Source organism: Oncorhynchus masou, unplaced genomic scaffold, assembly GCF_036934945.1.
Source record: "Oncorhynchus masou masou isolate Uvic2021 unplaced genomic scaffold, UVic_Omas_1.1 unplaced_scaffold_643, whole genome shotgun sequence".
Taxonomy (NCBI): domain Eukaryota; kingdom Metazoa; phylum Chordata; class Actinopteri; order Salmoniformes; family Salmonidae; genus Oncorhynchus; species Oncorhynchus masou.
The window spans coordinates 316,441-340,957 of NW_027012865.1; the positions used below are offsets into that span (position 1 = coordinate 316,441).

General features: G+C 50.6%; 1 protein-coding gene across 1 annotated transcript in view; it reads right to left on the bottom strand.

Moving 5' to 3' along the window:
• The window catches only part of LOC135536603 (eukaryotic translation initiation factor 3 subunit B-like), a 52,326-nt gene that overhangs the window by 22,299 nt on the left and 5,510 nt on the right, over positions 1-24,517 (bottom strand). The window contains exons 4-9 of the mRNA XM_064962890.1: positions 23,710-23,767; positions 23,496-23,624; positions 23,125-23,282; positions 19,413-19,544; positions 17,444-17,510; positions 15,015-15,061 (exon numbers count right to left, since the gene is read on the bottom strand). Coding sequence (XP_064818962.1) covers positions 15,015-15,061; positions 17,444-17,510; positions 19,413-19,544; positions 23,125-23,282; positions 23,496-23,624; positions 23,710-23,767 — 591 coding nt within the window. The remainder of the gene's footprint in view (positions 1-15,014; positions 15,062-17,443; positions 17,511-19,412; positions 19,545-23,124; positions 23,283-23,495; positions 23,625-23,709; positions 23,768-24,517) is intronic.

Consider the following 24,517-nt stretch of genomic DNA (forward strand, 5'->3'; position numbering starts at 1 on the left):
TCCTCTAACTAGTCTCTGTCTGACAGGTGGTGTTCCTCTAACTAGTCTCTGCCTGACAGGTGGTGTTCCTCTCCTCTAACTAGTCTCTGTCTGACAGGTGGTGTTCCTCTAACTAGTCTCTGTCTGACAGGTGGTGTTCCTCTAACTAGTCTCTGTCTGACAGGTGGTGTTCCTCTAACTAGTCTCTGTCTGACAGGTGGTGTTCCTCTAACTAGTCTCTGCCTGACAGGTGGTGTTCCTCTAACTAGTCTCTGCCTGACAGGTGGTGTTCCTCTAACTAGTCTCTGTCTGACAGGTGGTGTTCCTCTAACTAGTCTCTGTCTGACAGGTGGTGTTCCTCTAACTAGTCTCTGTCTGACAGGTGGTGTTCCTCTAACTAGTCTCTGTCTGACAGGTGGTGTTCCTCTAACTAGTCTCTGTCTGACAGGTGGTGTTCCTCTAACTAGTCTCTGTCTGACAGGTGGTGTTCCTCTAACTAGTCTCTGACAGGTGGTGTTCCTCTAACTAGTCTCTGTCTGACAGGTGGTATTCCTCTAACTAGTCTCTGCCTGACAGGTGGTGTTCCTCTCCTCTAACTAGTCTCTGTCTGACAGGTGGTGTTCCTCTCCTCTAACTAGTCTCTGTCTGACAGGTGGTGTTCCTCTAACTAGTCTCTGTCTGACAGGTGGTGTTCCTCTAACTAGTCTGTCTGACAGGTGGTGTTCCTCTCCTCTAACTAGTCTCTGTCTGACAGGTGGTGTTCCTCTCCTCTAACTAGTCTCTGTCTGACAGGTGGTGTTCCTCTAACTAGTCTCTGTCTGACAGGTGGTGTTGCTCTAACTAGTCTCTGTCTGACAGGTGGTGTTGCTCTAACTAGTCTCTGTCTGACAGGTGGTGTTGCTCTAACTAGTCTCTGTCTGACAGGTGGTGTTCCTCTCCTCTAACTAGTCTCTGTCTGACAGGTGGTGTTCCTCTCCTCTAACTAGTCTCTGTCTGACAGGTGGTGTTCCTCTCCTCTAACTAGTCTCTGTCTGACAGGTGGTGTTCCTCTCCTCTAACTAGTCTCTGTCTGACAGGTGGTGTTCCTCTAACTAGTCTCTGTCTGACAGGTGGTGTTCCTCTAACTAGTCTCTGTCTGACAGGTGGTGTTCCTCTAACTAGTCTCTGTCTGACAGGTGGTGTTCCTCTAACTAGTCTCTGTCTGACAGGTGGTGTTCCTCTAACTAGTCTCTGTCTGACAGGTGGTGTTCCTCTCCTCTAACTAGTCTCTGCCTGACAGGTGGTGTTCCTCTCTAACTAGTCTCTGTCTGACAGGTGGTGTTCCTCTCCTCTAACTAGTCTCTGTCTGACAGGTGGTGTTCCTCTCCTCTAACTAGTCGCTGTCTGACAGGTGGTGTTCCTCTAACTAGTCTCTGTCTGTCAGGTGGCGTTCCTCTCCTCTAACTAGTCTCTGTCTGACAGGTGGTGTTCCTCTAACTAGTCTCTGTCTGACAGGTGGTGTTCCTCTAACTAGTCTCTGTCTGACAGGTGGTGTTCCTCTCCTCTAACTAGTCTCTGACAGGTGGTGTTCCTCTCCTCTAACTAGTCTCTGTCTGACAGGTGGTGTTCCTCTCCTCTAACTAGTCTCTGTCTGACAGGTGGTGTTCCTCTAACTAGTCTCTGTCTGACAGGTGGTGTTCCTCTAACTAGTCTCTGTCTGACAGGTGGTGTTCCTCTAACTAGTCTCTGTCTGACAGGTGGTGTTCCTCTAACTAGTCTCTGTCTGACAGGTGGTGTTCCTCTAACTAGTCTCTGTCTGACAGGTGGTGTTGCTCTAACTAGTCTCTGTCTGACAGGTGGTGTTCCTCTAACTAGTCTCTGTCTGACAGGTGGTGTTCCTCTAACTAGTCTCTGTCTGACAGGTGGTGTTCCTCTAACTAGTCTCTGTCTGACAGGTGGTGTTCCTCTCCTCTAACTAGTCTCTGCCTGACAGGTGGTGTTCCTCTCTAACTAGTCTCTGTCTGACAGGTGGTGTTCCTCTAACTAGTCTCTGTCTGACAGGTGGTGTTCCTCTCCTCTAACTAGTCTCTGTCTGACAGGTGGTGTTCCTCTCCTCTAACTAGTCTCTGTCTGACAGGTGGTGTTCCTCTAACTAGTCTCTGTCTGACAGGTGGTGTTCCTCTAACTAGTCTCTGTCTGTCAGGTGGCGTTCCTCTCCTCTAACTAGTCTCTGTCTGACAGGTGGTGTTCCTCTAACTAGTCTCTGTCTGACAGGTGGTGTTCCTCTAACTAGTCTCTGTCTGACAGGTGGTGTTCCTCTCCTCTAACTAGTCTCTGACAGGTGGTGTTCCTCTCCTCTAACTAGTCTCTGTCTGACAGGTGGTGTTCCTCTCCTCTAACTAGTCTCTGTCTGACAGGTGGTGTTCCTCTAACTAGTCTCTGTCTGACAGGTGGTGTTCCTCTAACTAGTCTCTGTCTGACAGGTGGTGTTCCTCTAACTAGTCTCTGTCTGACAGGTGGTGTTGCTCTAACTAGTCTCTGTCTGACAGGTGGTGTTCCTCTAACTAGTCTCTGTCTGACAGGTGGTGTTCCTCTAACTAGTCTCTGTCTGACAGGTGGTGTTCCTCTAACTAGTCTCTGTCTGACAGGTGGTGTTGCTCTAACTAGTCTCTGTCTGACAGGTGGTGTTCCTCTCCTCTAACTAGTCTCTGTCTGACAGGTGGTGTTCCTCTCCTCTAACTAGTCTCTGTCTGACAGGTGGTGTTCCTCTCCTCTAACTAGTCTCTGTCTGACAGGTGGTGTTCCTCTAACTAGTCTCTGTCTGACAGGTGGTGTTCCTCTAACTAGTCTCTGTCTGACAGGTGGTGTTCCTCTAACTAGTCTCTGTCTGACAGGTGGTGTTCCTCTAACTAGTCTCTGTCTGACAGGTGGTGTTCCTCTAACTAGTCTCTGTCTGACAGGTGGTGTTCCTCTCCTCTAACTAGTCTCTGTCTGACAGGTGGTGGTCTCTGTCTGACAGGTGGTGTTCCTCTCCTCTAACTAGTCTCTGTCTGACAGGTGGTGTTCCTCTCCTCTAACTAGTCTCTGTCTGACAGGTGGTGTTCCTCTAACTAGTCTCTGTCTGTCAGGTGGCGTTCCTCTCCTCTAACTAGTCTCTGTCTGACAGGTGGTGTTCCTCTAACTAGTCTCTGTCTGACAGGTGGTGTTCCTCTAACTAGTCTCTGTCTGACAGGTGGTGTTCCTCTCCTCTAACTAGTCTCTGACAGGTGGTGTTCCTCTCCTCTAACTAGTCTCTGTCTGACAGGTGGTGTTCCTCTCCTCTAACTAGTCTCTGTCTGACAGGTGGTGTTCCTCTAACTAGTCTCTGTCTGACAGGTGGTGTTCCTCTAACTAGTCTCTGTCTGACAGGTGGTGTTCCTCTAACTAGTCTCTGTCTGACAGGTGGTGTTCCTCTAACTAGTCTCTGTCTGACAGGTGGTGTTCCTCTAACTAGTCTCTGTCTGACAGGTGGTGTTCCTCTAACTAGTCTCTGTCTGACAGGTGGTGTTCCTCTAACTAGTCTCTGTCTGACAGGTGGTGTTCCTCTAACTAGTCTCTGTCTGACAGGTGGTGTTCCTCTAACTAGTCTCTGTCTGACAGGTGGTGTTCCTCTAACTAGTCTCTGTCTGACAGGTGGTGTTCCTCTCCTCTAACTAGTCTCTGCCTGACAGGTGGTGTTCCTCTCTAACTAGTCTCTGTCTGACAGGTGGTGTTCCTCTAACTAGTCTCTGTCTGACAGGTGGTGTTCCTCTCCTCTAACTAGTCTCTGTCTGACAGGTGGTGTTCCTCTCCTCTAACTAGTCTCTGTCTGACAGGTGGTGTTCCTCTCCTCTAACTAGTCTCTGTCTGACAGGTGGTGTTCCTCTCCTCTAACTAGTCTCTGTCTGACAGGTGGTGTTCCTCTAACTAGTCTCTGTCTGTCAGGTGGCGTTCCTCTCCTCTAACTAGTCTCTGTCTGACAGGTGGTGTTCCTCTAACTAGTCTCTGTCTGACAGGTGGTGTTCCTCTAACTAGTCTCTGTCTGACAGGTGGTGTTCCTCTCCTCTAACTAGTCTCTGACAGGTGGTGTTCCTCTCCTCTAACTAGTCTCTGTCTGACAGGTGGTGTTCCTCTCCTCTAACTAGTCTCTGTCTGACAGGTGGTGTTCCTCTAACTAGTCTCTGTCTGACAGGTGGTGTTCCTCTAACTAGTCTGTCTGACAGGTGGTGTTCCTCTCCTCTAACTAGTCTCTGTCTGACAGGTGGTGTTCCTCTCCTCTAACTAGTCTCTGTCTGACAGGTGGGTGTCTCTGTCTCCTCTAACTAGTCTCTGTCTGACAGGTGGTGTTGCTCTAACTAGTCTCTGTCTGACAGGTGGTGTTCCTCTCCTCTAACTAGTCTCTGTCTGACAGGTGGTGTTCCTCTCCTCTAACTAGTCTCTGTCTGACAGGTGGTGTTCCTCTCCTCTAACTAGTCTCTGTCTGACAGGTGGTGTTCCTCTCCTCTAACTAGTCTCTGTCTGACAGGTGGTGTTCCTCTAACTAGTCTCTGTCTGACAGGTGGTGTTCCTCTAACTAGTCTCTGTCTGACAGGTGGTGTTCCTCTAACTAGTCTCTGTCTGACAGGTGGTGTTCCTCTCTCTGTCTGACAGGTGGTGTTCCTCTAACTAGTCTCTGTCTGACAGGTGGTGTTCCTCTAACTAGTCTCTGTCTGACAGGTGGTGTTCCCTCTCTAACTAGTCTCTGTCTGACAGGTGGTGTTCCTCTCTAACTAGTCTCTGTCTGACAGGTGGTGTTCCTCTCCTCTAACTAGTCTCTGTCTGACAGGTGGTGTTCCTCTCCTCTAACTAGTCTCTGTCTGACAGGTGGTGTTCCTCTAACTAGTCTCTGTCTGACAGGTGGTGTTCCTCTCCTCTAACTAGTCTCTGTCTGACAGGTGGTGTTCCTCTAACTAGTCTCTGTCTGACAGGTGGTGTTCCTCTAACTAGTCTGTCTGACAGGTGGTGTTCCTCTCCTCTAACTAGTCTGACAGGTGGTGTTCCTCTCCTCTAACTAGTCTCTGTCTGACAGGTGGTGTTCCTCTAACTAGTCTCTGTCTGACAGGTGGTGTTCCTCTAACTAGTCTCTGTCTGACAGGTGGTGTTCCTCTAACTAGTCTCTGTCTGACAGGTGGTGTTCCTCTAACTAGTCTCTGTCTGACAGGTGGTGTTCCTCTAACTAGTCTCTGTCTGACAGGTGGTGTTCCTCTAACTAGTCTCTGTCTGACAGGTGGTGTTGCTCTAACTAGTCTCTGTCTGACAGGTGGTGTTCCTCTAACTAGTCTCTGTCTGACAGGTGGTGTTCCTCTAACTAGTCTCTGTCTGACAGGTGGTGTTCCTCTAACTAGTCTCTGTCTGACAGGTGGTGTTCCTCTCCTCTAACTAGTCTCTGTCTGACAGGTGGTGTTCCTCTCTAACTAGTCTCTGTCTGACAGGTGGTGTTCCTCTAACTAGTCTCTGTCTGACAGGTGGTGTTCCTCTCCTCTAACTAGTCTCTGTCTGACAGGTGGTGTTCTCTCCTCTAACTAGTCTCTGTCTGACAGGTGGTGTTCCTCTAACTAGTCTCTGTCTGACAGGTGGTGTTCCTCTAACTAGTCTCTGTCTGTCAGGTGGCGTTCCTCTCCTCTAACTAGTCTCTGTCTGACAGGTGGTGTTCCTCTAACTAGTCTCTGTCTGACAGGTGGTGTTCCTCTAACTAGTCTCTGTCTGACAGGTGGTGTTCCTCTCCTCTAACTAGTCTCTGACAGGTGGTGTTCCTCTCCTCTAACTAGTCTCTGTCTGACAGGTGGTGTTCCTCTCCTCTAACTAGTCTCTGTCTGACAGGTGGTGTCTAACTAGTCTCTGTCTGACAGGTGGTGTCTAGTCTGTCTGACAGGTGGTGTTCCTCTAACTAGTCTCTGTCTGACAGGTGGTGTTCCTCTAACTAGTCTCTGTCTGACAGGTGGTGTTCCTCTAACTAGTCTCTGTCTGACAGGTGGTGTTCCTCTAACTAGTCTCTGTCTGACAGGTGGTGTAACTAGTCTCTGTCTGACAGGTGGTGTTGCTCTAACTAGTCTCTGTCTGACAGGTGGTGTTGACCTCCTCTCCTCTAACTAGTCTCTGTCTGACAGGTGGTGTTCCTCTCCTCTAACTAGTCTCTGTCTGACAGGTGGTGTTCCTCTCCTCTAACTAGTCTCTGTCTGACAGGTGGTGTTCCTCTAACTAGTCTCTGTCTGACAGGTGGTGTTCCTCTAACTAGTCTCTGTCTGACAGGTGGTGTTCCTCTAACTAGTCTCTGTCTGACAGGTGGTGTTCCTCTAACTAGTCTCTGTCTGACAGGTGGTGTTCCTCTCCTCTAACTAGTCTCTGTCTGACAGGTGGTGTTCCTCTCTAACTAGTCTCTGTCTGACAGGTGGTGTTCCTCTCCTCTAACTAGTCTCTGTCTGACAGGTGGTGTTCCTCTCCTCTAACTAGTCTCTGTCTGACAGGTGGTGTTCCTCTAACTAGTCTCTGTCTGTCAGGTGGCGTTCCTCTCCTCTAACTAGTCTCTGTCTGACAGGTGGTGTTCCTCTAACTAGTCTCTGTCTGACAGGTGGTGTTCCTCTAACTAGTCTCTGTCTGACAGGTGGTGTTCCTCTCCTCTAACTAGTCTCTGACAGGTGGTGTTCCTCTCCTCTAACTAGTCTCTGTCTGACAGGTGGTGTTCCTCTCCTCTAACTAGTCTCTGTCTGACAGGTGGTGTTCCTCTAACTAGTCTCTGTCTGACAGGTGGTGTTCCTCTAACTAGTCTCTGTCTGACAGGTGGTGTTCCTCTAACTAGTCTCTGTCTGACAGGTGGTGTTCCTCTAACTAGTCTCTGTCTGACAGGTGGTGTTCCTCTAACTAGTCTCTGTCTGACAGGTGGTGTTCCTCTAACTAGTCTCTGTCTGACAGGTGGTGTTGCTCTAACTAGTCTCTGTCTGACAGGTGGTGTTCCTCTAACTAGTCTCTGTCTGACAGGTGGTGTTCCTCTAACTAGTCTCTGTCTGACAGGTGGTGTTCCTCTAACTAGTCTCTGTCTGACAGGTGGTGTTCCTCTCCTCTAACTAGTCTCTGCCTGACAGGTGGTGTTCCTCTCTAACTAGTCTCTGTCTGACAGGTGTGTGTCTCTGTCTGACAGGTGGTGTTCCTCTCCTCTAACTAGTCTCTGTCTGACAGGTGGTGTTCCTCTCCTCTAACTAGTCTCTGTCTGACAGGTGGTGTTCCTCTCCTCTAACTAGTCTCTGTCTGACAGGTGGTGTTCCTCTCCTCTAACTAGTCTCTGTCTGACAGGTGGTGTTCCTCTAACTAGTCTCTGTCTGTCAGGTGGCGTTCCTCTCCTCTAACTAGTCTCTGTCTGACAGGTGGTGTTCCTCTAACTAGTCTCTGTCTGACAGGTGGTGTTCCTCTAACTAGTCTCTGTCTGACAGGTGGTGTTCCTCTCCTCTAACTAGTCTCTGACAGGTGGTGTTCCTCTCCTCTAACTAGTCTCTGTCTGACAGGTGGTGTTCCTCTCCTCTAACTAGTCTCTGTCTGACAGGTGGTGTTCCTCTAACTAGTCTCTGTCTGACAGGTGGTGTTCCTCTAACTAGTCTCTGTCTGACAGGTGGTGTTCCTCTAACTAGTCTCTGTCTGACAGGTGGTGTTCCTCTAACTAGTCTCTGTCTGACAGGTGGTGTTCCTCTAACTAGTCTCTGTCTGACAGGTGGTGTTCCTCTAACTAGTCTCTGTCTGACAGGTGGTGTTCCTCTAACTAGTCTCTGTCTGACAGGTGGTGTTCCTCTCCTCTAACTAGTCTCTGTCTGACAGGTGGTGTTCCTCTAACTAGTCTCTGTCTGACAGGCGGTGTCTCTGTCTCTGTCTGACAGGTGGTGTTCCTCTAACTAGTCTCTGTCTGACAGGTGGTGTTCCTCTAACTAGTCTCTGTCTGACAGGTGGTGTTCCTCTAACTAGTCTCTGTCTGACAGGTGGTGTTCCTCTAACTAGTCTCTGTCTGACAGGTGGTGTTCCTCTAACTAGTCTCTGTCTGACAGGTGGTATTCCTCTAACTAGTCTCTGTCTGACAGGTGGTGTTCCTCTAACTAGTCTCTGTCTGACAGGTGGTGTTCCTCTAACTAGTCTCTGTCTGACAGGTGGTGTTCCTCTAACTAGTCTCTGTCTGACAGGTGGTGTTCCTCTAACTAGTCTCTGTCTGACAGGTGGTGTTCCTCTAACTAGTCTCTGTCTGACAGGTGGTGTTCCTCTAACTAGTCTCTGTCTGACAGGTGGTGTTCCTCTAACTAGTCTCTGTCTGACAGGTGGTGTTCCTCTAACTAGTCTCTGTCTGACAGGTGGTGTTCCTCTAACTGTCTCTGTCTGACAGGTGGTGTTCCTCTAACTAGTCTCTGTCTGACAGGTGGTGTTCCTCTAACTAGTCTCTGTCTGACAGGTGGTGTTCCTCTAACTAGTCTCTGTCTGACAGGTGGTGTTCCTCTAACTAGTCTCTGTCTGACAGGTGGTGTTCCTCTAACTAGTCTCTGCCTGACAGGTGGTGTTCCTCTAACTAGTCTCTGCCTGACAGGTGGTGTTCCTCTAACTGTCTCTGCCTGACAGGTGGTGTTCCTCTAACTAGTCTCTGTCTGACAGGTGGTGTTCCTCTAACTAGTCTCTGTCTGACAGGTGGTGTTCCTCTAACTAGTCTCTGTCTGACAGGTGGTGTTCCTCTAACTAGTCTCTGTCTGACAGGTGGTGTTCCTCTAACTAGTCTCTGTCTGACAGGTGGTGTTAACTAGTCTCTGACAAGTCTCTGTCTAGTCTCTGTCTGACAGGTGGTGTTCCTCTAACTAGTCTCTGTCTGACAGGTGGTGTCTCTGTCTGACAGGTGGTGTTCCTCTAACTAGTCTCTGTCTGACAGGTGGTGTTCCTCTAACTAGTCTCTGTCTGACAGGTGGTGTTCCTCTAACTAGTCTCTGTCTGACAGGTGGTGTTCCTCTAACTAGTCTCTGTCTGACAGGTGGTGTTCCTCTAACTAGTCTCTGTCTGACAGGCGGTGTTCCTCTAACTAGTCTCTGTCTGACAGGTGGTGTTCCTCTAACTAGTCTCTGTCTGACAGGCGGTGTTCCTCTAACTAGTCTCTGTCTGACAGGTGGTATTCCTCTAACTAGTCTCTGTCTGACAGGTGGTGTTCCTCTAACTAGTCTCTGTCTGACAGGTGGCGTTCCTCTAACTAGCCTCTGTCTGACAGGTGGTGTTCCTCTAACTAGTCTCTGTCTGACAGGTGGTGTTCCTCTAACTAGTCTCTGTCTGACAGGTGGTGTTCCTCTAACTAGCCTCTGTCTGACAGGTGGTGTTCCTCTCCTCTAACTAGTCTCTGTCTGACAGGTGGTGTTCCTCTAACTAGTCTCTGTCTGACAGGTGGTGTTCCTCTAACTAGTCTCTGTCTGACAGGTGGTGTTCCTCTAACTAGTCTCTGTCTGACAGGTGGTGTTCCTCTAACTAGTCTCTGTCTGACAGGTGGTGTTCCTCTAACAGTCTCTGTCTGACAGGTGGTGTTCCTCTAACTAGTCTCTGTCTGACAGGTGGTGTTGCTCTAACTAGTCTCTGTCTGACAGGTGGTGTTCCTCTAACTAGTCTCTGTCTGACAGGTGGTGTTCCTCTAACTAGTCTCTGTCTGACAGGTGGTGTTCCTCTAACTAGTCTCTGTCTGACAGGTGGTGTTCCTCTCCTCTAACTAGTCTCTGCCTGACAGGTGGTGTTCCTCTCTAACTAGTCTCTGTCTGACAGGTGGTGTTCCTCTAACTAGTCTCTGTCTGACAGGTGGTGTTCCTCTCCTCTAACTAGTCTCTGTCTGACAGGTGGTGTTCCTCTCCTCTAACTAGTCTCTGTCTGACAGGTGGTGTTCCTCTCCTCTAACTAGTCTCTGTCTGACAGGTGGTGTTCCTCTCCTCTAACTAGTCTCTGTCTGACAGGTGGTGTTCCTCTAACTAGTCTCTGTCTGTCAGGTGGCGTTCCTCTCCTCTAACTAGTCTCTGTCTGACAGGTGGTGTTCCTCTAACTAGTCTCTGTCTGACAGGTGGTGTTCCTCTAACTAGTCTCTGTCTGACAGGTGGTGTTCCTCTCCTCTAACTAGTCTCTGACAGGTGGTGTTCCTCTCCTCTAACTAGTCTCTGTCTGACAGGTGGTGTTCCTCTCCTCTAACTAGTCTCTGTCTGACAGGTGGTGTTCCTCTAACTAGTCTCTGTCTGACAGGTGGTGTTCCTCTAACTAGTCTCTGTCTGACAGGTGGTGTTCCTCTAACTAGTCTCTGTCTGACAGGTGGTGTTGCTCTAACTAGTCTCTGTCTGACAGGTGGTGTTCCTCTAACTAGTCTCTGTCTGACAGGTGGTGTTCCTCTAACTAGTCTCTGTCTGACAGGTGGTGTTCCTCTAACTAGTCTCTGTCTGACAGGTGGTGTTCCTCTCCTCTAACTAGTCTCTGTCTGACAGGTGGTGTTCCTCTAACTAGTCTCTGTCTGACAGGCGGTGTTCCTCTAACTAGTCTCTGTGACAGGTGGTGTTCCTCTAACTAGTCTCTGTCTGACAGGTGGTGTTCCTCTAACTAGTCTCTGTCTGACAGGCGGTGTTCCTCTAACTAGTCTCTGTCTGACAGGTGGTGTTCCTCTAACTAGTCTCTGTCTGACAGGCGGTGTTCCTCTAACTAGTCTCTGTCTGACAGGTGGTATTCCTCTAACTAGTCTCTGTCTGACAGGTGGTGTTCCTCTAACTAGTCTCTGTCTGACAGGTGGCGTTCCTCTAACTAGCCTCTGTCTGACAGGTGGTGTTCCTCTAACTAGTCTCTGTCTGACAGGTGGTGTTCCTCTAACTAGTCTCTGTCTGACAGGTGGTGTTCCTCTAACTAGCCTCTGTCTGACAGGTGGTGTTCCTCTAACTAGTCTCTGTCTGACAGGTGGTGTTCCTCTAACTAGTCTCTGTCTGACAGGTGGCGTTCCTCTAACTAGCCTCTGTCTGACAGGTGGTGTTCCTCTAACTAGTCTCTGTCTGACAGGTGGTGTTCCTCTAACTAGTCTCTGTCTGACAGGTGGTGTTCCTCTAACTAGTCTCTGTCTGACAGGTGGTGTTCCTCTAACTAGTCTCTGTCTGACAGGTGGTGTTCCTCTAACTAGTCTCTGTCTGACAGGTGGTGTTCCTCTAACTAGTCTCTGCCTGACAGGTGGTGTTCCTCTAACTAGTCTCTGCCTGACAGGTGGTGTTCCTCTAACTAGTCTCTGCCTGACAGGTGGTGTTCCTCTAACTAGTCTCTGTCTGACAGGTGGTGTTCCTCTAACTAGTCTCTGTCTGACAGGTGGTGTTCCTCTAACTAGTCTCTGTCTGACAGGTGGTGTTCCTCTAACTAGTCTCTGTCTGACAGGTGGTGTTCCTCTAACTAGTCTCTGTCTGACAGGTGGTGTTCCTCTCCTCTAACTAGTCTCTGACAGGTGGTGTTCCTCTCCTCTAACTAGTCTCTGTCTGACAGGTGGTGTTCCTCTAACTAGTCTCTGTCTGACAGGTGGTGTTCCTCTAACTAGTCTCTGTCTGACAGGTGGTGTTCCTCTAACTAGTCTCTGTCTGACAGGTGGTGTTCCTCTAACTAGTCTCTGTCTGACAGGTGGTGTTCCTCTAACTAGTCTCTGTCTGACAGGTGGTGTTCCTCTAACTAGTCTCTGTCTGACAGGTGGTGTTGCTCTAACTAGTCTCTGTCTGACAGGTGGTGTTCCTCTAACTAGTCTCTGTCTGACAGGTGGTGTTCCTCTAACTAGTCTCTGTCTGACAGGTGGTGTTCCTCTAACTAGTCTCTGTCTGACAGGTGGTGTTCCTCTCCTCTAACTAGTCTCTGCCTGACAGGTGGTGTTCCTCTCTAACTAGTCTCTGTCTGACAGGTGGTGTTCCTCTAACTAGTCTCTGTCTGACAGGTGGTGTTCCTCTCCTCTAACTAGTCTCTGTCTGACAGGTGGTGTTCCTCTCCTCTAACTAGTCTCTGTCTGACAGGTGGTGTTCCTCTAACTAGTCTCTGTCTGACAGGTGGTGTTCCTCTAACTAGTCTCTGTCTGTCAGGTGGCGTTCCTCTCCTCTAACTAGTCTCTGTCTGACAGGTGGTGTTCCTCTAACTAGTCTCTGTCTGACAGGTGGTGTTCCTCTAACTAGTCTCTGTCTGACAGGTGGTGTTCCTCTCCTCTAACTAGTCTCTGACAGGTGGTGTTCCTCTCCTCTAACTAGTCTCTGTCTGACAGGTGGTGTTCCTCTCCTCTAACTAGTCTCTGTCTGACAGGTGGTGTTCCTCTAACTAGTCTCTGTCTGACAGGTGGTGTTCCTCTAACTAGTCTCTGTCTGACAGGTGGTGTTCCTCTAACTAGTCTCTGTCTGACAGGTGGTGTTGCTCTAACTAGTCTCTGTCTGACAGGTGGTGTTCCTCTAACTAGTCTCTGTCTGACAGGTGGTGTTGCTCTAACTAGTCTCTGTCTGACAGGTGGTGTTCCTCTCCTCTAACTAGTCTCTGTCTGACAGGTGGTGTTCCTCTCCTCTAACTAGTCTCTGTCTGACAGGTGGTGTTCCTCTCCTCTAACTAGTCTCTGTCTGACAGGTGGTGTTCCTCTCCTCTAACTAGTCTCTGTCTGACAGGTGGTGTTCCTCTCCTCTAACTAGTCTCTGTCTGACAGGTGGTGTTCCTCTCCTCTAACTAGTCTCTGTCTGACAGGTGGTGTTCCTCTAACTAGTCTCTGTCTGACAGGTGGTGTTCCTCTAACTAGTCTCTGTCTGACAGGTGGTGTTCCTCTAACTAGTCTCTGTCTGACAGGTGGTGTTCCTCTAACTAGTCTCTGTCTGACAGGTGGTGTTCCTCTAACTAGTCTCTGTCTGACAGGTGGTGTTCCTCTCCTCTAACTAGTCTCTGCCTGACAGGTGGTGTTCCTCTCTAACTAGTCTCTGTCTGACAGGTGGTGTTCCTCTCCTCTAACTAGTCTCTGTCTGACAGGTGGTGTTCCTCTCCTCTAACTAGTCTCTGTCTGACAGGTGGTGTTCCTCTAACTAGTCTCTGTCTGTCAGGTGGCGTTCCTCTCCTCTAACTAGTCTCTGTCTGACAGGTGGTGTTCCTCTAACTAGTCTCTGTCTGACAGGTGGTGTTCCTCTAACTAGTCTCTGTCTGACAGGTGGTGTTCCTCTCCTCTAACTAGTCTCTGACAGGTGGTGTTCCTCTCCTCTAACTAGTCTCTGTCTGACAGGTGGTGTTCCTCTCCTCTAACTAGTCTCTGTCTGACAGGTGGTGTTCCTCTAACTAGTCTCTGTCTGACAGGTGGTGTTCCTCTAACTAGTCTCTGTCTGACAGGTGGTGTTCCTCTAACTAGTCTCTGTCTGACAGGTGGTGTTCCTCTAACTAGTCTCTGTCTGACAGGTGGTGTTCCTCTAACTAGTCTCTGTCTGACAGGTGGTGTTGCTCTAACTAGTCTCTGTCTGACAGGTGGTGTTCCTCTAACTAGTCTCTGTCTGACAGGTGGTGTTCCTCTAACTAGTCTCTGTCTGACAGGTGGTGTTCCTCTAACTAGTCTCTGTCTGACAGGTGGTGTTCCTCTCCTCTAACTAGTCTCTGCCTGACAGGTGGTGTTCCTCTCTAACTAGTCTCTGTCTGACAGGTGGTGTTCCTCTAACTAGTCTCTGTCTGACAGGTGGTGTTCCTCTCCTCTAACTAGTCTCTGTCTGACAGGTGGTGTTCCTCTAACTAGTCTCTGACAGGTGGTGTTCCTCTAACTAGTCTCTGTCTGACAGGTGGTATTCCTCTAACTAGTCTCTGTCTGCTGTCTGACAGGTGGTGTTCCTCTCCTCTAACTAGTCTCTGTCTGACAGGTGGTGTTCCTCTAACTAGTCTCTGTCTGCTGTCTGACAGGTGGTGTTCCTCTAACTAGTCTCTGTCTGACAGGTGGTGTTCCTCTCCTCTAACTAGTCTCTGTCTGACAGGTGGTGTTCCTCTAACTAGTCTCTGTCTGACAGGTGGTGTTCCTCTAACTAGTCTCTGTCTGACAGGTGGCGTTCCTCTAACTAGTCTCTGTCTGACAGGTGGCGTTCCTCTAACTAGTCTCTGTCTGACAGGTGGTGTTGCTCTAACTAGTCTCTGTCTGACAGGTGGTGTTCCTCTCCTCTAACTAGTCTCTGTCTGACAGGTGGTGTTCCTCTAACTAGTCTCTGTCTGACAGGTGGTGTTCCTCTAACTAGTCTCTGTCTGACAGGTGGTGTTCCTCTAACTAGTCTCTGTCTGACAGGTGGTGTTCCTCTAACTAGTCTCTGTCTGACAGGTGGTGTTGCTCTAACTAGTCTCTGACTGACAGGTGGTGTTCCTCTCCTCTAACTAGTCTCTGTCTGACAGGTGGTGTTCCTCTCCTCTAACTAGTCTCTGTCTGACAGGCGGTGTTCCTCTAACTAGTCTCTGTCTGACAGGTGGTGTTCCTCTCAACACCCCCAGGATAAAGACTGACTAGATAACAGACTGAACTAACTGATGAAGGTCAACACCCCCAGGATAAAGACTGACTAGATAACAGATTGAACTGATGAAGGTCAACACCCCCAGGATAAAGACTGACTAGATAACAGACTGAACTGATGAAGGTCAACACCCCCAGGATAAAGACTGACTAGATAACAGATTGAACTGATGAAGGGTCAACACCCCCAGGATAAAGACTGACTAGATAACAGACTGAACTAACTGATGAAGGTCAACACCCCCAGGATAAAGACTGACTAGATAACAGATTTAACTGATGAAGGTCAACACCCCCAGGATAAAGACTGACTAGATAACAGATTGAACTGATTAGGGTCAAGACCCCCAGGATAAAGACTGACTAGATAACAGATTGAACTGATGAAGGTCAAGACCCCCAGGATAAAGACTGACTAGATAACAGACTGAACTGATGAAGGTCAACACCCCCAGGATAAAGACTGACTAGATAACAGATTGAACTGATGAAGGTCAACACCCCCAGGATAAAGACTTACTTGATGCCACTGATCTTCAGACTCTTCTTATCCAACAGGCCCATGGACTACGACAGGAGAAAACAGGATGTGGTTCAGTACGGACACACCAGTCTGCTACACAGACACACTCAGAGTCAAACTGGTCAATCTAACTCACTGGGGTCATAGAGGGGGGGGGGGTCATAGATGCTCAGTGTGGGGACTTACTGGGGGGGTCATAGGGGGGTCACAGATGCTCAGTGTGGGGACTTACTGGGGGAGGGGGTCATAGATGCTCAGTGTGGGGACTTACTGGGGGGGAGGGGGGGTCATAGATGCTCAGTGTGGGGACTGACTGGGGTCTCATAGATGCTCAGTGTGGGGACTGACTGGGGTCTCATAGATGCTCAGTGTGGGGACTGACTGGGGTCATAGATGCTCAGTGTGGGGACTTACTGGGGGAGGGGGTCATAGATGCTCAGTGTGGGGACTTACTGGGGTCTCATAGATGCTCAGCGTGGGGACTGACTGGGGTCTCATAGATGCTCAGCGTGGGGACTGACTGGGGTCATAGATGCTCAGTGTGGGGACTGACTGGGGTCATAGATGCTCAGTGTGGGGACTTACTGGGGGGGGGGTCATAGATGCTCAGTGTGGGGACTGACTGGGGTCATAGATGCTCAGTGTGGGGACTTACTGGGGTCTCATAGATGCTCAGTGTGGGGACTGACTGGGGTCATAGATGCTCAGTGTGGGGACTGACTGGGGTCTCATAGATGCTCAGTGGGGGGACTGACTGGGGTCATAGACGCTCAGTGTGGGGACTGACTGGGGTCGTAGACGCTCAGTGTGGGGACTGACTGGGGTCATAGATGCTCAGTGTGGGGACTGACTGGGGTCGTAGACGCTCAGTGTGGGGACTGACTGGGGTCATAGACGCTCAGTGTGGGGACTGACTGGGGTCATAGATGCTCAGTGTGGGGACTGACTGGGGTCATAGATGCTCAGTGTGGGGACTGACTGGGGTCTCATAGATGCTCAGTGGGGGGACTGACTGGGGTCATAGACGCTCAGTGTGGGGACTGACTGGGGTCGTAGATGCTCAGTGTGGGGACTGACTGGGGGAGGGGGGGTCATAGATGCTCAGTGTGGGGACTTACTGGGGGGGGGGGGTCACAGATGCTCAGTGTGGGGACTTACTGGGGGGGGGGGTCACAGATGCTCAGTGTGGGGACTTACTGGGGGGGGGGTCACAGATGCTCAGTGTGGGGACTTACTGGGGGGGGGTCACAGATGCTCAGTGTGGGGACTTACTGGGGGGGGGGGTCACAGATGCTCAGTGTGGGGACTTACTGGGGGGGGTCACAGATGCTCAGTGTGGGGACTTACTGGGGGGGTCATAGATGCTCAGTGTGGGGACTTACTGGGGGGGGTCACAGATGCTCAGTGTGGGGACTTACTGGGGGGGGGGTCATAGATGCTCAGTGTGGGGACTTACTGGGGGGGTCATAGATGCTCAGTGTGGGGACTTACTGGGGGGGGGTCACAGATGCTCAGTGTGGGGACTTACTGGGGGGGGTCATAGATGCTCAGTGTGGGGACTGACTGGGGGAGGGGGGTCATAGATGCTCAGTGTGGGGACTTACTGGGGGAGGGGGTCATAGATGCTCAGTGTGGGGACTTACTGGGGAGGGGGGTCATAGATGCTCAGTGTGGGGACTTACTGGGGGGGAGGGGGGGTCATAGATGCTCAGTGTGGGGACTGACTGGGGTCTCATAGATGCTCAGCGTGGGGACTGACTGGGGGAGGGGGGGTCATAGATGCTCAGTGTGGGGACTGACTGGGGTCGTAGATGCTCAGTGTGGGGACTTACTGGGGGAGGGGGGTCATAGATGCTCAGTGTGGGGACTGACTGGGGTCTCATAGATGCTCAGCGTGGGGACTGACTGGGGTCTCATAGATGCTCAGCGTGGGGACTGACTGGGGTCATAGATGCTCAGTGTGGGGACTGACTGGGGTCATAGATGCTCAGTGTGGGGACTTACTGGGGGGGTCATAGATGCTCAGCGTGGGGACTGACTGGGGTCATAGATGCTCAGTGTGGGGACTGACTGGGGTCATAGACGCTCAGTGTGGGGACTGACTGGGGTCGTAGACGCTCAGTGTGGGGACTGACTGGGGTCGTAGATGCTCAGTGTGGGGACTGACTGGGGTCGTAGACGCTCAGTGTGGAGACTGACTGGGGTCGTAGACGCTCAGTGTGGGGACTGACTGGGGTCGTAGACGCTCAGTGTGGGGACTGACTGGGGTCGTAGATGCTCAGTGTGGGGACTGACTGGGGTCGTAGACGCTCAGTGTGGAGACTTACTGGGGTCTCGTAGATACTCAGTGTGGGGACTGACTGGGGTCATAGATGCTCAGTGTGGGGACTGACTGGGTCTCGTAGACGCTCAGTGTGGGGACTTACTGGGGTCTCGTAGATGCTCAGTGTGTCCTGGGTCATCCTGGCAAAGAACTTCCCATCGTGACTCCACCTGGAGAAACAGACACACGTTAGAACACTGCAGTTAGAGAGAGAACCAAGACAGACCACTGCAGTTAGGGGAGAGAACCAAGACAGTTAGGGGAGAGAACCAAGACAGACCGCTGCAGTTAGGGGAGAGAACCAAGAGAGACCGCTGCAGTTAGGGGAGAGAACCAAGACAGACCGCTGCAGCTAGGGGAGAGAACCAAGACAGACCGCTGCAGCTAGGGGAGAGAACCAAGACAGTTAGGGGAGAGAACCAAGACAGTTAGGGGACAGTTAGGGGAGAGAACCAAGACAGTTAGGGGACAGTTAGGGGAGAGAACCAAGACCGTTAGGGGAGAGAACCAAGACCGTTAGGGGAGAGAACCAAGACAGTTAGGGAGAGAACCAAGACAGTTAGGGAGAGAACCAAGACAGCCCGCTGCACTTAGGGAGAGAACCAAGACAGTTAGGGGAGAGGACCAAGACAGACCGCTGTAGTTAGGGGCGAGAACCAAGATAGTTAGGGAGAGAACCAAGACAGACCGCTGCAGTTAGGGGAGAGAACCAAGACAGCTAGGGGAGAGAACCAAGACAGTTAGGGGAGAGAACCAAGACAGTTAGGGGAGAGAACCAAGACAGTTAGGGGAGAGGACCAAGACAGACCGCTGCAGTTAGGGGAGAGAACCAAGATAGTTAGGGAGAGAACCAAGACAGACCGCTGCAGTTAGGGGAGAGAACCAAGACAGCTAGGGGAGAGAACCAAGACAGTTAGGGGAGAGAACCAAGACAGTTAGGGGAGAGAACCAAGACAGTTAGGGGAGAGAACCAAGACAGACCGCTGCAGTTAGAGAGTGAACCAAGACAGAATGCTGCAGTTAGGGGAGAGAACCAAGACAGACCGCTGCAGTTAGAGAGAGAACCAAGACAGTTAAGGGAGAGAACCAAGACAGACCGCTGCAGGTAGGGAGAGAACCAAGACAAACCGCTGCAGTTAGAGAGAGAACCAAGACAGTTAAGGGAGAGAACCAAGACAGACCGCTGCAGGTAGGGAGAGAACCAAGACAGAAGAGACAAGAGAAACAAGTTCTGCTACAGTTCTTGGCAACTAGAAGATGTAGAGACAGGAACAGGATAGAGACATGAAAACAGAAGGGGTGTGTCGTCAGGCCTTACTAGAAGATGTAGAGACAGGAAAACAGAGTGGTGTGTCGTCAGGCCTAACTAGAAGATGTAGAGACATGAAAACAGAGAGGTGTGTAGTCAGGCCTTACTAGAAGATGTAGAGACATGAAAACAGAGAGGTGTGTCGTCGGGCCTAACTAGAAGATGTAGAGACATGAAAACAGAGAGGTGTGTCGTCGGGCCTAACTAGAAGATGTAGAGACATGAAAACAGAGAGGTGTGTCGTCAGGCCTTACTAGAAGATGTAGAGACAGGAACAGGATAGAGACATGAAAACAGAGAGGTGGGTCATCAGGCCTAACTAGAAGATGTAGAGACATGAAAACAGAGAGGTATGTCGTCAGGCCTCACTAGAAGATGTAGAGACATGAAAACAGAGAGGTGTGTAGTCAGGCCTTACTAGAAGATGTAGAGACAGGAACAGGATAGAGACATGAAAACAGAGAGGTGTGTCGTCGGGCCTTACTAGAAGATGTAGAGACAGGAACAGGATAGAGACATGAAAACAGAGAGGTGTGTCGTCGGGCCTTACTAGAAGATGTAGAGACATGAAAACAGAGAGGTATGTCGTCAGGCCTCACTAGAAGATGTAGAGACATGAAAACAGAGAGGTGTGTAGTCAGGCCTTACTAGAAGATGTAGAGACAGGAACAGGATAGAGACATGAAAACAGAGAGGTGTGTCGTCGGGCCTAATTAGAAGATGTAGAGACATGAAAACAAAGGGGTGTGTCGCCGGGCCTTACTTGAAGATGGGCCAGTGGGCGGAGCTCTCACAGTGGAAGCCTCTCTTCTTCTGGCCAGTCAGAATGTCCCAGATGATGATGGCCTGGGGGTCCTCCTTAGTGTCCATCAGGGGACTGAACGTCACCACGTACCTGCCAAGCATTATAAACACCTTTATGTGTAGCTTCATAAGGATTCGTACAGATGACATAGACAGGTTATAACCACACGAGGCTCACCATGTACAGGGTAACTGCCAAAATGAAAGGAAACACTTGAGTCAACGAGGGGGATACAAAGTATAATGAGAGCAGGGGCTTCCACACAGGTGTGGTTCCTGAGGTAATTAAGCAATTAACATCCCATCATGCTTAGGGTCATGTATAAAAATGCCCAGTTGACCGTTATCTTGGCTAGCATGGCTCGAAGAGGAGATCTCAGAGACTTTGAAAGAGGGCTCTGAAAGGAGCACAGGGGTTTTAAAGGGGGTGTGAGTCTCAGTCACTGGATCCCAAATTAACACTTCTGGGAGATTCTGAAGAGGCGCCCGAGACAGCGGTTTTCACACCACCGTCAACAAAACACCAAATGAAGGATTTTATCGTGGAAGAACGGTTTCACATTGTCACTTTCATTACGCACACCAGGCCCCTAATCCCAGTGATTAGTCACACCGGGTCCCTAATCCCAGTGATTAGTCACACCGGGTCCCTATTCCCAGTGATTAGACACACCCGGTCCCTATTCCCAGTGATTAGACACGCCAGGTCCCTATTCCCAGTGATTAGACACGCCCGGTCCCTATTCCCAGTGATTAGACACGCCCGGTCCCTATTCCCAGTGATTAGACACACCCGGTCCCTATTCCCAGTGATTAGACACACCCGGTCCCTATTCCCAGTGATTAGACACGCCCGGTCCCTATTCCCAGTGATTAGACACGCCCGGTCCCTATTCCCAGTGATTAGACACGCCCGGTCCCTATTCCCAGTGATTAGACACGCCCGGTCCCTATTCCCAGTGATTAGACACGCCCGGTCCCTATTCCCAGTGATTAGACACGCCCGGTCCCTATTCCCAGTGATTAGACACGCCCGGTCCCTATTCCCAGTGATTAGACACGCCCGGTCCCTATTCCCAGTGATTAGACACACCCGGTCCCTATTCCCAGTGATTAGACACACCCGGTCCCTATTCCCAGTGATTAGACACACCTGGTCTAGTCCAGTGATTAGACACACCCGGTCCCTATTCCCAGTGATTAGACACACCCGGTCCCTATTCCCAGTGATTAGACACACCCGGTCCCTATTCCCAGTGATTAGACACACCCGGTCCCTATTCCCAGTGATTAGACACACCCGGTCCCTATTCCCAGTGATTAGACACACCCGGTCCCTATTCCCAGTGATTAGACACACCCGGTCCCTATTCCCAGTGATTAGACACACCCGGTCCCTATTCCCAGTGATTAGACACACCCGGTCCCTATTCCCAGTGATTAGACACACCCGGTCCCTATTCCCAGTGATTAGACACACCCGGTCCCTATTCCCAGTGATTAGACACACCCGGTCCCTATTCCCAGTGATTAGACACACCCGGTCCCTATTCCCAGTGATTAGACACACCCGGTCCCTATTCCCAGTGATTAGACACACCCGGTCCCTATTCCCAGTGATTAGACACACCCGGTCCCTATTCCCAGTGATTAGACACACCCGGTCCCTATTCCCAGTGATTAGACACACCCGGTCCCTATTCCCAGTGATTAGACACACCCGGTCCCTATTCCCAGTGATTAGACACACCCGGTCCCTATTCCCAGTGATTAGACACACCTGGTCCCTATTCCCAGTGATTAGACACACCTGGTCCCTATTCCCAGTGATTAGACACACCTGGTCCCTATTCCCAGTGATTAGTAATTGTGTGCCCTTGGTTTACCATTGTCCTGTCGATATATTGTTACAATGTCCGTTGGTGCGTGTGAGTACATGTGCTGTCGTGGGTCTCGTCCCGTGTGTTAGTCATTGTGCGCTTGTGTTATTTATTCGAGGTACTCCTCTCTCTTTTCGTTTTGGGGTTTGAACCCTGTGTGTTGTATACGTGTTTGTTTGGTCTTCGTCCCGTGCCTGTACATAATAACAACATTACGTATTCCTGCGCCTGTCTCCCGATCCCTTACGCCAGCGTGACACACCCCTCCGATAGAGTTCCAGAAACATATAGAACCTACACCGACGAGCATCGAAGCTGTTCTGGCTGGTGGTGCAACACCCTATTAAGACACTTTGTTGGGGTTTCCTTTATTCTGGCAGTTACCTGTAGCTACCAAGCATTATAACCCCTTTATGTAGCTTCACACGGCTTCATACCGCCGACAGAGCTACACTAGGGCATGGGGGTGTCCATCAGGGGACTGGACGTCACGGCGACGTACCTATGAAGCGTTATAACACCTTAAAAGGCTTAATAAGACTACATAGAGTTACATTATGGCCTGAAGGTCCTCAGTTACTATCAGGGAATTAGGCATTATAACAACGTAATGTAGCTTCATTGTTATTTTACCTTTATTTAACTGGTCAAGTCAGTTAAGAACAAATTCTTATTTTCAATGACGGCCTAGGAACAGTGGGTTAACTGCCTTGTTCAGGGACAGAACGACAGATTTTTACCTTGTCGACTCGGGGATTCGATTTTGCAACCTTTCGGTTACTGGTCCAACGCTCTTACCACTAGGCTACCTGCCCCCCCCTCTAACCACTAGGCTACCTGCCCCCCCCCCCCTAACCACTAGGCTACCTGCCCCCCCCTCTAACCACTAGGCTACCTGCCCCCCCCCCCCCCTCTAACCACTAGGCTACCTGCCCCCCCCCCTAACCACTAGGCTACCTGCCCCCCTCTAACCACTAGGCTACCTGCCCCCCCTCTAACCACTAGGCTACCTGCCCCCCCCCCCCCTCTAACCACTAGGCTACCTGCCCCCCCCCTCTAACCACTAGGCTACCTGCCCCCCCCTAACCACTAGGCTACCTGCCCCCCCCTCTAACCACTAGGCTACCTGCCCCCCCCCTCTAACCACTAGGCTACCTGCCCCCCCTAACCACTAGGCTACCTGCCCCCCTAACCACTAGGCTACCTGCCCCCCCTCTAACCACTAGGCTACCTGCCCCCCCCCCCCCTCTAACCACTAGGCTACCTGCCCCCCCTAACCACTAGGCTACCTGCCCCCCCTCTAACCACTAGGCTACCTGCCCACCCCCTCTAACCACTAGGCTACCTGCCCTCCCCTCTAACCACTAGGCTACCTGCCCCCCCCCCCCCCTCTAACCACTAGGCTACCTGCCCCCCCTCTAACCACTAGGCTACCTGCCCCCCTCTAACCACTAGGCTACCTGCCCTCCCCTCTAACCACTAGGCTACCTGCCCCCCCCCTCTAACCACTAGGCTACCTGCCCTCCCCTCTAACCACTAGGCTACCTGCACCCCCCCCCCCCCTCCTCTAACCACTAGGCTACCTGCCCCCCCCTCTAACCACTAGGCTACCTGCCCTCCCCTCTAACCACTAGGCTACCTGCCCCCCCTCTAACCACTAGGCTACCTGCCGCCCCCCTCTAACCACTAGGCTACCTGGGCGCCCCCCTAACCACTAGGCTACCTGCCGCCCCACAAGGCTCCATAGATGTGATATGGACAGGCATGGATTATCCATCAGCGATTGGTTACCTCTCGCAGGGGGAGAAGTCGATCAGAGACACTCCCTGGTGGCTGAAACGCTGGATCTGCTTGAACTTCTCTCCGCCCCACAATGCAATGCCTCGCTGGTGGAACGTGGCCAGGTAGGTTCCCTTGGGAGACCAGCGCACATAGGTCTCTGTCCAGCGCTACAGGGACACAACACACAGCCTCCGGATTCATCAACATACACTACGGCAGACATTTTGTTGACACAATCAACCTGTCTACTTTTAAAGATCAAAGCCGTCAAAAGCATTCCAGTAGATGTAGAATGCTCGGTGCAAAAAAAACAACAAAATTCTGATTGGTTGAACCATCATCTCACTGCGCCGTCGTGATTGGTCGAACGGTTGACTCACCGCCCTCTCCTCGGAGACGATCGGATCCTTGGCGTCGTTGTTGAAGATGGCGGTCCTCTCTCCTGATTCGTAGATGACGCTGTACTGGTCACGACAGTCAGGGTCCTCCATCCAGTGACGCATGTTACCCTGGCAACACAAACAGGAAGTGACCGTTAGTAATGACTTGCCCCCCTCTCTGAACGTGTGGTTGAAGTGACAGTGTGTAACTCACAAAGTCCTTGAAGGGCTGCTTCTCAGGAGTCTCCCACTCGTCGCTGATGCTCATGTACCTGGAACACAAACATTTACATTTACGTCATTTAGCAGACGCTCTTATCCAGAGCGACTTACAAATTGGTGAATTCACCTTCTGACATCCAGTGGAACAGCCACTTACAATAGTGCATCTAAATCATTTAAGGGGAGGGGGGGGGTGAGAAGGATTACTTATCCTATCCTAGGTATTCCTTGAAGAGGTGGACACTGTAATGTAGTTTCATGCAGAGACAGATGTGAAAGGATTTTCCCAAATTACTCCCTATTCCCTATATAGTGCCATAGGGCTCTGGTCAAATGTAGTGCACTATATATATGGAATTGCAGGGTGGACACCATGTGAAGGGAAACTAATACAGCCACGGACTCATTCTCTGCCGTGTCTACAGGACACAAAACCACACTGCAGATTTAGAAGCATTTACATTGTATTCACTACACTGTCCCTCCATATCTGTCCAACAGTTTGCACTTTTGGGACAATTGAACAAAGTCAAGCATTTTTTATTTCACCATTATTTAACCAGGTAGACTAGTTGCAGCATGGCCAAGATAAAGCATAGCAATTTGACACATACAACAACACAGAGTTACACATGGAATAAACAAAATATACAGTCAATAATACAGTAGAACAAAAGAAAACAAAAGAAAACAAAAAGTCTATGTACAATGTGTGCAAATGAGGTACGATAAGGGAGTTAAGGCAATAAATAGGCCATGGTAATGTGCAAGTAGAGATACTGGGGTGCAAAGGAGCAAGA